Source organism: Gavialis gangeticus, unplaced genomic scaffold, assembly GCF_001723915.1.
Source record: "Gavialis gangeticus isolate Ggan-Ray unplaced genomic scaffold, GavGan_comp1, whole genome shotgun sequence".
NCBI classification, from domain to species: Eukaryota; Metazoa; Chordata; order Crocodylia; family Gavialidae; genus Gavialis; species Gavialis gangeticus.
The window spans coordinates 20,968,524-20,979,768 of NW_017729014.1; the positions used below are offsets into that span (position 1 = coordinate 20,968,524).

The 11,245-nt window shown below is 55.5% G+C and overlaps 1 protein-coding gene across 6 annotated transcripts in view; it reads right to left on the bottom strand.

Annotated features, from left to right (window-relative positions):
- Nucleotides 1–11,245, bottom strand: part of ARHGEF10L (Rho guanine nucleotide exchange factor 10 like) — a 148,083-nt gene that overhangs the window by 115,576 nt on the left and 21,262 nt on the right. For 5 of the 6 annotated variants that reach the window (XM_019511929.1, XM_019511927.1, XM_019511930.1 and 2 more), the window contains exons 2-4: nucleotides 3,312–3,402; nucleotides 1,797–2,075; nucleotides 1,302–1,329 (exon numbers count right to left, since the gene is read on the bottom strand). In XM_019511929.1, the coding sequence (XP_019367474.1) occupies nucleotides 1,302–1,329; nucleotides 1,797–2,075; nucleotides 3,312–3,348 (344 nt within the window). In that variant the 5' untranslated portion in view covers nucleotides 3,349–3,402. Of the gene's footprint in view, nucleotides 1–1,301; nucleotides 1,330–1,796; nucleotides 2,076–3,311; nucleotides 3,404–11,245 lie in introns of those variants that run through there. The other variant, XM_019511933.1, reaches the window with a different exon arrangement.

Sequence of the window (11,245 nt, forward strand, 5' to 3'; positions counted from 1 at the left end):
GTTGGAGCCAAGTGGCAACACATGATGCAGCTTTAACGTGCCAGCCAAGAGCGGTGCGGCTGCCCCAGTGCCAAAGGCTGAGCTGGCCTGCACCAAGCAGCATGCAAAAAGCCTCAGCACCTGCCTCCAGGGCACTGCAATGGGTCTGGTACCTGCCATGTCACATCCAGAAGTGCTCTCTGTTACTGGGGAGGGGGAGTCGGGGGGAGGGCTTGCTGGTTACAACCCTTTGTGCCCAAAATGTGCAGCCAGAGCTGACTCTGGGGAGAAGGAGGTTCAGAAACCTGTTTGCAGGAGGGAGAGAGGGAGCAGTTACCCCTTCCCCACCAGAAATGCAACTGGCCAGGCACGAGCTGGGCAGCAGCAGGACACAGACTGGGCCTCTCTTTTGGAGACCTGGGGGCAGGGAAGAGCAGCAGCCCCACTTCCAAGATGACTTGCTCGGCAGGAGGAGGGGACAGCAGTGGTATCAGATGGCCGGCCTGCTGAGATCTGGAGAAGCCCAGTGAAAGCAGAGGCAAAACCCCAAGAATACAGAGAGGAGACAACACCGATGAATGGCAAGTCTAGGTCAGCTCACACCAGCATCCACCCCTGACCCCTCAGCATGGTGGGGAAGCCCAGCAAATGCTTCACTAGGGTCACCCGTCACTCAGGCCAGGACGTCAGTGCCAAGGCCCCAAGCACCAATCCTCACTCCACATAGAGGTTTCCTAGAAGCAAAACCCACTCAGTCTTCACCCCTGTGCCCTTCCCATCACACACCCAGACAAGCATCCCTCCGGCCATATCAACCCCTCGTGCTTGTGGTAGCTGGCTTAACTCGGAGCAGCCTCCAGACTGCTCTAACTTTATACAGAGGAGCCACCCTGCAGAGCCCAGGCCCAGGTGAGAGATTTGAGGCACCTTTGCATGTCCGTGCGTGGCAGAATGGCACTTCTGTATGGCCCAGGATCCGTCTGGGAGAGCAACAGACTGACTTCCTAGGCATCAAGTTTAGCATGGGAGGAAGCTATTGAAGCCCAAATATGGGGAAACAAGCAGGAAAAGGGGAGAGGAGGTGATCAGTACAGTGCACGCCAGGCTGGCCTGGGACTTGATTGCCCCCCAGTTCACAAGATGCAACAACCGCATGAGTTGATCTCTCCATTACCGGCAAACAAACTGGGTTATATCAATTGATATAACCCAATGGATCCATGCCCATTCTCCCCCCACAACTCCTGCCCTCCGAGACCCCCTCCTGGCATCACCCAACAGACACCCAAGGGCTCTGGCTCACCAAGCCCAGACTCACTTACTCTGTCGGTGGCTGTGTTGCGAGCGAGTCTGTCAAAAACAAAAGCAGAAAGAAATCAAATCAGCATCTCAGAGTCCATCAACCCAGATACAGTACGAGTTGTAGGGGCAGCTCCAGGTACAAATTGGAAGGTGAGCACCCAATTCCTAGGACGGCCGAGAGAATAGGAAGTGGAGGTTTGGGAGGGGGCATCTCCTGTGGCATGGGTCCAGCCCCATCCCACCCCAGGCAGACCTACAGACACAACGGAGCCATCTCCATCTCCTGGGGAAGGGCTCCCGGGAGGGCAAGGAAGGTCTAGTTGAGAGGAGATGCACCCAGATTTGCATCACATGGCTGTGATTAGCAGTGGGGCAATCTCCCAATCTGATCAATGGAGACCTCAACAAAAGGCTTGACTCCCCCCGCATGGGGTTTAATCCCCCCCAGGGCAGGGGGAGATGGATCAACCTTGCAGGGAGGCCCTGGCTTTGCATGGGTCCAGCGCCCTACTCACTGGCGCTGATGCTGGAGTCGGAGTCGGCGAGCGGTGCCTGCCCCGCCGGGGGGGCTCCATCCCTCTCCTCGGCTGCAGCCGGGGGCTCAGCCCCCACTCCCGACTGATGCCTCTGGGCTGGGGCCTGCAAGGTAGCTCCCATGCTGGGCTCGGTGCTAGTGCTGCTCGCCCCCACGATGGAGTCCTCCTCCTCCTCGCTCTCCTCCAAATCGAACGCCTCCCCTAGCTCTTCCTCCCCCTCGGCCGAGGCCTCCAGGGCGCCCTGCGCCAGGCCAACCCCTGCAAGGAGAGGCAGAGGTGGGCACAGGTGGGGGCACAGGCACAAGAAAGCCCAGAGCAGCTGGAGCATCTTTCACCTGCTTTCTCCTGGAGCCAGCCCCAGCAGACAACGTGCCGGCACTGGGGCACCCACGCTACGCATGGCTCTCCGATGGTTACGGCATGTACTGCAAGTCAGACTACTATTGCCTCTGCCTATCGATGATGATGATGATGATATGATCAGGATAACAACAGCCCCCAGCTCATATCGCCCTTCCTATCAGCACCTCTCAAGTGCTCTAACCAAACTAGACTGATTTTGCACAGGGAAAACAAAGGCGCAAAGGAAGGAAGCGCTCCCCCCGCACAAGTCTGTCATGGATCAGATGGATGCTCTACATCCAGCGCCTGCCCTGACTCTGGTCCCGTAGCTCAGGAAAGGAGGGCTCGTGCTAACAGAGGTTCAGCTCTTTGGGCGATCAGCTGCCTCCTGCCCAACAAGTACACAAAGGTCTCATGCAGTGCATTTTGGTCGCTCCCCACCGCACAACAAGGGAAAGCTCCTCTTGGTACCTCCGGCAGGGCAGAAGCTCCCCAAAGCTGCCCCCATTACGGAGCCCGAAGCACGGCCTGGGATTCAACCAGATTTCCCTAGGGAGCCACCAGCACCAGCTGGGATGACACGGGGTCCTGCTGTCTGTACCACGAGCGCCGTGTCTCTGTCCTCAACGCCTGTGCACACGATAGAAGAGCCAAGAGGCAGCACCCGTGCACCTCCCCTAAAGCACCAGGCTGTAGTTTGGGGGTACTGGGGTCTTCTGCTGAGGCACGGCTGAAACACTGCAGCTTCTGGGGCTCCCCATCCATGTCGGCATGCATTAGAGCCCGGTACCCGCCTGTCTTGCCGAAGCCCATCCCTGGGACCCTGCTGTCAGGGGCCAGGCAGGCCGGGGTGGTTCTGGGCACAGAGGACAGCGAGCGGGTGTCCAGTGCAGGGGGAGCCATCACAACTGCACGGGGCCGCCCAGCACAATCCCACAAGCTGTGCAAGGGAAGGATGACAGTCCATCCCCCTCGGCCTGCGTGGAGGGCTGCTTTGCATTAGAAAAGCCCCACGGAAGGCAAACTAAGGTGCCCATCAGCAGCACCCGCTCCTGCAGGACTTGAACTGGGGTGGGCAGAGGGAATCCCCCCAGGAAAGCAGTGCCCACACCCCCAGGGCCGCCCACACCCAGACAGCTGCGGGTACAGTACCTACTGCAGGGCTCGGGGCTGGGTCGGACGAAGCCATCTCACTCTCGCTACGAAACCGGATGCTCCGCCGGGCGCCTGGGCAGCTGCTTTCCTGGGGATGCAAGGAGAGGAGACAGCTGCTGAGAAGAGACCCCCAGCACCCATTCCTAGGGCAGGAGGGGAAGGATCCTGTGCCCTTCTCCAGCCCCCCGCATCTCACAGGGCTTCGCTTATGGCGAGACCCCATGATAAGTTGGGGGGAAACCCTATAGAGCCCTTGTCTTCAGAGGGCTCAGCAGGTCATTCTCCAGGTCAGAGGTAGCAGTGCACCCCTGCCCCTAAAACGGCACCCCAGGGGTGCACCTCTTCTACCCGCTTTCGCCAGCATTTGCAACTTCAAACAAGGCCAAGTTTGCCAGCGGAGGCAGACCAGAGGCTGGGGAGGGGGCTGGGACAGGAGCAGCCCCCCGACTCTGCCCCAGTGTGCAACATGGCGGGATTCGCGGAGGGAAGAGGGTGGAAAGCCCAGCCGGAAAGCAGCCTGTGCCCTCCCTTGGAGGCGATTAAATGCAAAGCCAGGCCCCTGGCACGATGCCCGGCGGGGAACATTGTCCTTGCTGGTCAGGCAGAAAGACCCTGCTAGGACTCAATGGCCTTTTATTTTTTGCTTTGAGCCCCCGGTGGCTCAGCCCCTCTGACGTGAGCAACCCGTGACATTTAACCCTCGCTACCGCTGGGGCTTGCCACAGGGATCACACGACAACCCCCAATTAAAGCAGGCATGGCCTGTCCGTCCCAGCTGCCTTCTTCCCCTAAATGAGGGCAGGGCAATGCTACCATTTGCACCAAGGCAGCCAATTTGGGGCTGCAACAGGACCAAGCGCAGCCGGTTCAGAGCTGCTCAGACTGCCTGGTAAATGCTGGCGACAGGCAAGGCCAGGGATGAGAGCAGCCCTGAATGGGTTAAGGAGATGAATTTGCCCCAAGTTTGGGGGTTTTGGACACTGGGCTTGGGCCCCCTGCAGAGGTGGGGCGAGCCCCGAGGGCAGCACTTTCCCCTAGTACTGCAGCCGGGGGGTACGAGGGGCATTGCCACTGACAAACGGGGATAACTCGCCGCCAGCCCAGCCGACTCCAGGTCAGCGCTACCGCATGAGCGAAGGACTTGGGTGTAGCCCTTGACGGACAGGTCAAGCGAAGATGAGCCCTGTGTCACACCACTCCCTTTGGCAGGGAGCAGTTGTGCAACCCTCAGGCAGGAGTTGCAATCGGCCTGTGGTAGGAATCAAAACGTTGCACAGGGAAACGAGCTCCGTGCAAAGCCCGGGCCTTCCCATTCACCCCAGCGAGCACACAGGCGTCCGCAGAGCCCTCGCAAACCCGCACCAGCCGCAGCCACAGCCCAGGAAGAGTTTCCTGCAGTGGTGACACCTCTGCACTGACCCCCAGACCTTCAGGCTGCAGAGCTGCATGGGGCCGATGCTCTCCAAGCACCCCCAGCTCAGACAGCAAAGGGGGCGACCATGCAAATCCAGGCCAGAGTGCTTCCCACCTGGTCGCCCTGATGATACCTTCCTCCAAGGCTGCCGGGAACAAACGCCACACTATCTACCCCAGGAAACACCCCCCCCAGACACCTTCCTCGCAGCCTCACCAGACCCCTCCATCCGCAGCGCTGGGGTCCTCGTCGCTGCACCCCAGCAGCTCCTGCCGTCACCCCGACTCTCTGCTTTTCCGGGGCTGGGACATGGGCTGTTGGGAAGGCGAGAAGGTCCCCGCGGCTCACAATGCCGCCATGCCTGGCTGCACAGGCTGTTTGAATGCTGCTTGCCGCCTGTCACGGCTTCCCAGGCAATTGAATAGGGCTGGAGCTGGCTCAGCTGGGGCTAATTTTGGTAGCCAAGGCAACTGGGCACGGGCATGGGGGAAGGGGAAGCTGGAGCATCAATGCTATTACCATGCAAGAGAAGCCCCCTGGCCTGCGCCAAAAAGGGACTCCCACTTGCTCAGAGCATCAATGAGATTAACCCCTTCTCAGCCACCGGCTCGGTGCACAAGGGAGGCGAGCGCCGACAAAACTAACAGCAGGGCAAGCAAGCAAGGCCCAGCACAGGTCTCTTTGGCTGCAAAAAAAGCATCAAGAGATGCGGTGCTCTAATGGATTCACCCTGGGCATGCGGGAAGGAGACGGCCGTGCTGTTCTCAGAGCTGCTCGGGGGCCTTCAAGGTCATTTTGACTCCCCTCCACCTTTGTCCCCCTTCCTAGCCTTTGTCCAGTCACCTTGGGGGAGGAAAGGGGCACCCAGCAAAACAGAGCCCCCAAGATCTGCAATATAAACACGACGTGGCTGTTCAGATCAACTCCAGTGACCACCTAGATGGAGGCAATTTCTGGCTGCATCTCCAGCTGTGAGATACAGGAGATGGAGGCACACACGTACCACACCAGGCGAGGCGAGTCTCGAGGCATCTGGACAAATGCCCTTGCAGGGCACGGTCTGTACCAAACGAGCCCGGGCCTTCTTAATAAGCCCGCTCCTCCGGCATCTCCTAGCCCAGTCACGCTCGCCCTGGGTGCCCTGAGACCCTTTCAAGGGCGCCAGGCAATGAGAGCCCTGTTTGGTTTGCAAGCAGGATTCACAAGATAAACCTGGTTATTTCAAATAGGAAGTCATAGTTGTGGTTCGAGTTCTCTGCAAGAGAAACTGCTCCATTATTTTCTTCCCCCTGCCCAGAAAAAAAACCTATGAACTAGCATTTTCCAAAGGGAGCACAAGTCTATCCAGGAGGTGGCCACGTTTTTGGGAAGGAGAAGGTCCATTTGAAGCACAGGCCAGGGGTTACTCCTATCTGCGTGCATTAAAAAGGTTGCGAACCCACTGTCCAAGTGCTTCATAAATAGCTCTTCAGACCCCCATGCTCTCTCCTCGACGGTAGGAAGGGATGACAACTCTCCAAAGCAAAGACAGCCCCTTCATTTTTGTTTCTGCAGCTTGCAGAGCTAAGGGCCCTCACTCCCAGCAGGGTGGGCTATCCAGGGACACACGCGCTCTCCCCAAAACAAGTGAATATACATTATTAATCCCGCTGTTGGGTTGCAAAAATCAGTGCAGGTAACTGCATCTTGGGAGCATGTCGCAGAGGGAAAAAAAGCCAGCAGCAGGTGCCACCTCCAAATGCATGCCCTATATCTCTAGGGGTCCAGCAATGCACTGAGAAGTATAAGGCAACAGGTATTAAAGAAAAGGGATCAGGGGAACATAGGGCATGATAAGATCCTTGGAAAATGATGGGTTAAGCCCAGCTGCTGCTCTCTTCCTCTACATTGCCAGCACCATAATGACAGCTTGTTAGAGAGGCCACGCTTTTGGGGAGGTCAGGGTCATAGGGCCAAGCTGAAGTGCAGGCCAGGGGTTACTCCTATCTGCGTGCATTAAATCGCAGCCAGATCCTCCGCAGCCGCGCGTCCCCCCCGCGGGAGCCCTTGCCAAAAGCAGCTGGGTTTGCTGCTTCCGCTGAGTCAGTCCCCAGCTAGCAGTTGGGAAAACCTAAAGGAAATCAGGGAAACACTGACCAAAAGGCCAGACCGGAAACGGAAGCAGGTCCAAAAGCTGCAGAGCTCCGATGGGGACACGTTTTTCCAGCTCAAAAGTTCAGGAATGAGCACGGGGTGGGGGGAAATGACAGCAGGACCAGATCCACGCAGCCCCGGGAAATCCCTGCGGGTCAAGGCTGGCTACACATGCACGGAGCAAGGGTGAAACACAGCCCCATGGGCTTGGCCCTGCAAAATCGAGCAGCTCCGTTCTCAGGGGAGAGGAAGGGACCGATCTCACCCCGAGCTGGAAAGACCAAGGTCTTCATGCCATCCGGAGCCAGGCAGCAGGAGAAACTACAGGCAGCTGGATAGGAAACAGGCAGAAAGCCTGGAGCTGCTGCATTTGCAGCAAGGCCTGATGCCAGCCACGGAGATACGTGCTCCAAACCAGAGGGAAGAGAGAAACCTGGGAGGAATTGCAAAGGTCAGGTGGGAACCGGCGGTGAAGGCATTAGCGTTCCCAAGCAGCAGGCAATGCACCTGCCACAGGAGATCGGGGATGCTGCAGCAAACTGGGGCACTCCAGTATCATTGGTGGGGTGCGGTGGAGGGTCTTTTTCAGGATTCGGGTGGAGTCAAGGGAGTCTTCCCACCTGAGACAGGCTCAAGGGACACAGAGGTCACGCAGCAGGTTGGCAAAGGCAGGCACTGCACCCGGCTCTTGCAACCCAGGCCTGGCCGCCTGCACCACGGCACGGCTCTGCGGAAGCCGGCTCCAAACTACTCCCATGCCAGATCCCTCCGGTCCGTGCAGCACAGCTCTAGGCAAGGAGGTAAGACGTGATGGGGGAAGAAGCAGGCCCGCAGTGCTTCTAGCCGGCATCCCAGACACGGCTCGGGCGCGCGTGACGTCACGCTGGCCCAAACGAACGCTTCAAAAGGGGGTCGTTCAACCTCTCGTGACAGCTGTGCGGACACTAGCCTTCCTTCTATGAAATGAAGCTGATTTCAGGATAGATTCGATTGATTAGAAGCCGATTGAAGAGAAACCACTTGAAGCTGAGCCCGGGCAGCGTGCCAGGCCCTCTGACCCCAGTTTGATCCAGTCAGACAAGCGTGTGCGTGCCCATGGACTGCTCACTACGGCCAAGTGACCCACCGAGTCCACTGAGCCCATCACCCTGGTGTCCTGCCAGAAGTCAAGGTGCAGAAGACAACCCTGATGAGCACCCTGAGATGCCGTGGATATTGCATGCACACCGGGTCAACCCAGGGCTGCAGGGAGCATTGCAAGCTGTGGGTGCCCTTCCCCGAGATGCCAAGAAAGGGTGCTTTCGATCCATGCCCAGTCGCGGGACCGTGCACTTCACGCAGTCCAGGGTTAGCTATTCTGGTGGCCGAAGAACAGGCTTTGACATCCAAGACGGAGGCTCCCTGTGCTTGCAGCAACTCAGGACAGGAGGAAGGCAGCTAGGGAGGCATTTCCAGCCACTCTGAACAGCGGAGCGGCCGATCCAAATTTCTGCCCTAGCTTTTTTGGCAGCTTCTTTCTGGTTGTTCTCTGCATTTCCTCTGCAGACAACTCACGGACGGCAATTACCCCAGACAGAGGGGTGGCAGACTCTTTATTTAAAGACATCCTGCTTATTGCCGATAAGAGGCAGGCATTAAAAATAAACACCCCTGACATTTCCTAGATAAAAAAGCCCAACTTCTTGAGTTTTCTTTTACACTAATGTGCAAATCCATCTGCTTCCCTGCAAGGCTCAAAAACAGACTTAGCCTCCCTCTGCACTGCTCTTGAAAGCTAATTCTGCCCACAAATATTTTTTTAATGACTCTTTTGCAGAGTGTTTGCTTACCGGCACAAACGTGTTAGCTGTGATTTATTCAGGGATGTTTCCTCTCTCTAAACTCTGTTCACTGGTCCCATATACAGGGAAATGTTTCCAGCCAAGGAGTGATGTTTAAATCCTCCTGTGCATATTTATATCCCTTGCATATTGTTGACTAAGTGTATTATAAACATGCCATTCTCCCGTTTCTGAGCTCGCGCCTCCCCAAAATGAATGTTGGAAGAGGTCTCTCCAAATCACTGTGTTTTGTTTGCAAATCCAGGCTAAGAGCTCTCAAACCTATGGGAAACTGAGAATTAAATGCAGATCTTGCCTCAGCAAAAGCCAAGGCTCCTGTCACCTGAGACAGATTCACAGAAGCTTACAGACACAAGCAGAGTCCACCATGGTGACAGTATATGGACCATGACACTAACTGGAGCATTTCCAATTCCAGTGGCTAGGATGCAAGGACGGAGGCATGCACTAGCAAGCTCAATACCACCCAGATGTAGCTACCATATTCCCTACATTGATGAAGCTGCAGCTTTTCCAAATGGGACTGAAGACATCACCCTAAAAATGACATGGAAACACAGTGGGGCATTGAGACCTTCAGGAATTCCCATGCCAGTTGTGCCAGAGACCCCCCAAAATGACCGCCACATCCAGTACATCACCTTCTGCCCGAGCAACCACAGAGCAGCAGCACCAGACCTGTGCTCCACTGCACTGGCAAAGTCTCCCCCATGGACTGGGGGCTGGATCCCTGTACGGGAGATCATTTGCAGCCCTGTATGGGTGGCAGGGGAAGGAGGGAGAGAGAGTCCTGGAAGGAAAAACATTTGGACTTGAGCGCATCTCAGCAAAAAAAAAAAGTTCCTCTGCTGGGTGTTTTTAATCCCTTGGTTTCTTATTCTTCCAACAAAAACAAGCAAAGCATTTTCACTTGTGTTTGAAAAAAATCTGAGCAAAAGAAGGTAGCCACAAAAAAACTAGAAGCCAGGGCCGGATCAGCCTACTTGATTTCATTGGGATAGCAGAGGTGCGGAAGAGTAGTTCCCGTTGACAGCCAGCATAAGCTCCTAACAGACCGATTTGTCCTCCAGCCAGTTATTTTGCCATCTGGCTTCTGCAAGCAAGCCTGTTATGGAGAATTAGCATGCTCTCCTCTCTCAGCAAAGAAGGGTGAAGATCTCTTAATTGCTCCAGAAAACAGGTTGCTCTAAAGCAAGTTCATTCATGTAAAATCCGACCCGCACACATGGTAGCAGCTGTGCACAGGAGACTGGCCACCGTGGAGGTGTCTGAAGCATGTGCCATTTGCCACATAGATCTTCCGCGGGGTTTGGGCACTGGATCTGTCCCACATGGCTGATGTAATGGAGAACACAGGATGGCAAACAAAAGTCTTGCAGGACAGGCTACACGCAGCCCTTGCAGAAGGACTGCAAAATGCAGCAAATGTTTGTATGGGGGGGAAAGAAACAGGACAAGATAAACCTCAGCCCCGACTCTCTCCACGACTTGCACTGTGAAGTCGTTTTACGCCAACACTAAGCGGCTGCAGCCTACCGCTGCTCCGATCTGGTAGCGCTTTATGCTCGCTATGGCCCAGGCGCACCACATCTGGACACAGCCCAGCCCCTGGAGATAATCCAGTTGAGCATCTCAGTCTTCAAGTCAAACAAAACAAGTCTCTGGCTCTCATGGTTGTCAAGAAAAGCTGAAGTCCAGCCACCCTCAGACAGCTTCTCAAAGTCCCAGACAACTGCTCCAGAGGCCTGTCACTACCCCAGGTCTACGGGGATTTAGGACTCAGATGACACAGGGAAGGTAATCCAGATGTGCATCGAAGGAGAGAAAATGGGGGCAACGACAGGTTTGTGGTCTCAACGTGTCCATGGCAGCACTGAGCATAAATCACGAAAGGTTAGCTTTTAAAGGGGTTGTTGGTCGTAGCCCCATTGGTCTGAAGACACAGGCAGACGAGGTCCTGTGGGTGAATGTGATCTTTTTTATTAGACCAACTAAACAGATGGAAAAAAATGTTCTTTGCAAGCATTCGGTGTCTGTACCTGAAAGCTTTCAAAGAACAATTTTACCAACTATTTAGCTGGTCTAATAAAAGAGATCACATTCACCCAAAGAGTTTTTAAAGGCATTTCAGTGCCAACAATTTGTCCCCGGATCTGTCCTGTGCCTTAGTTTCCCTGTCCATAAACCATTATCATCTCTCCCTACCCATAAAGGCATTATCATGCATCCCTTCTGTCTGTGCACGTAGCACCTAGAGCAATGAGACCCAGAGCTGAGCTGGGGGCTGGAGGTACGGCACCCACGACAGAGCCACAGCTGTTATAGGGGAAAACCTCTGCACCTTACGGCAACAAATTCTCCCCAGCAATTGAAGGGGAAGAAATAGAGAAGCAGGGAAGTGGGACCAGCTCCTGAGTCTAGGCAGCCTGGGTGAACTAATACTCCTTCAGACTCTCCTATGAGTAAGCTGGCAAGTATCTGTCTTTATTAGTGCATTTTTAGCCTTTGTGCTTAAGCAACAGCTTCCAGCTGTTAAAGCTGCC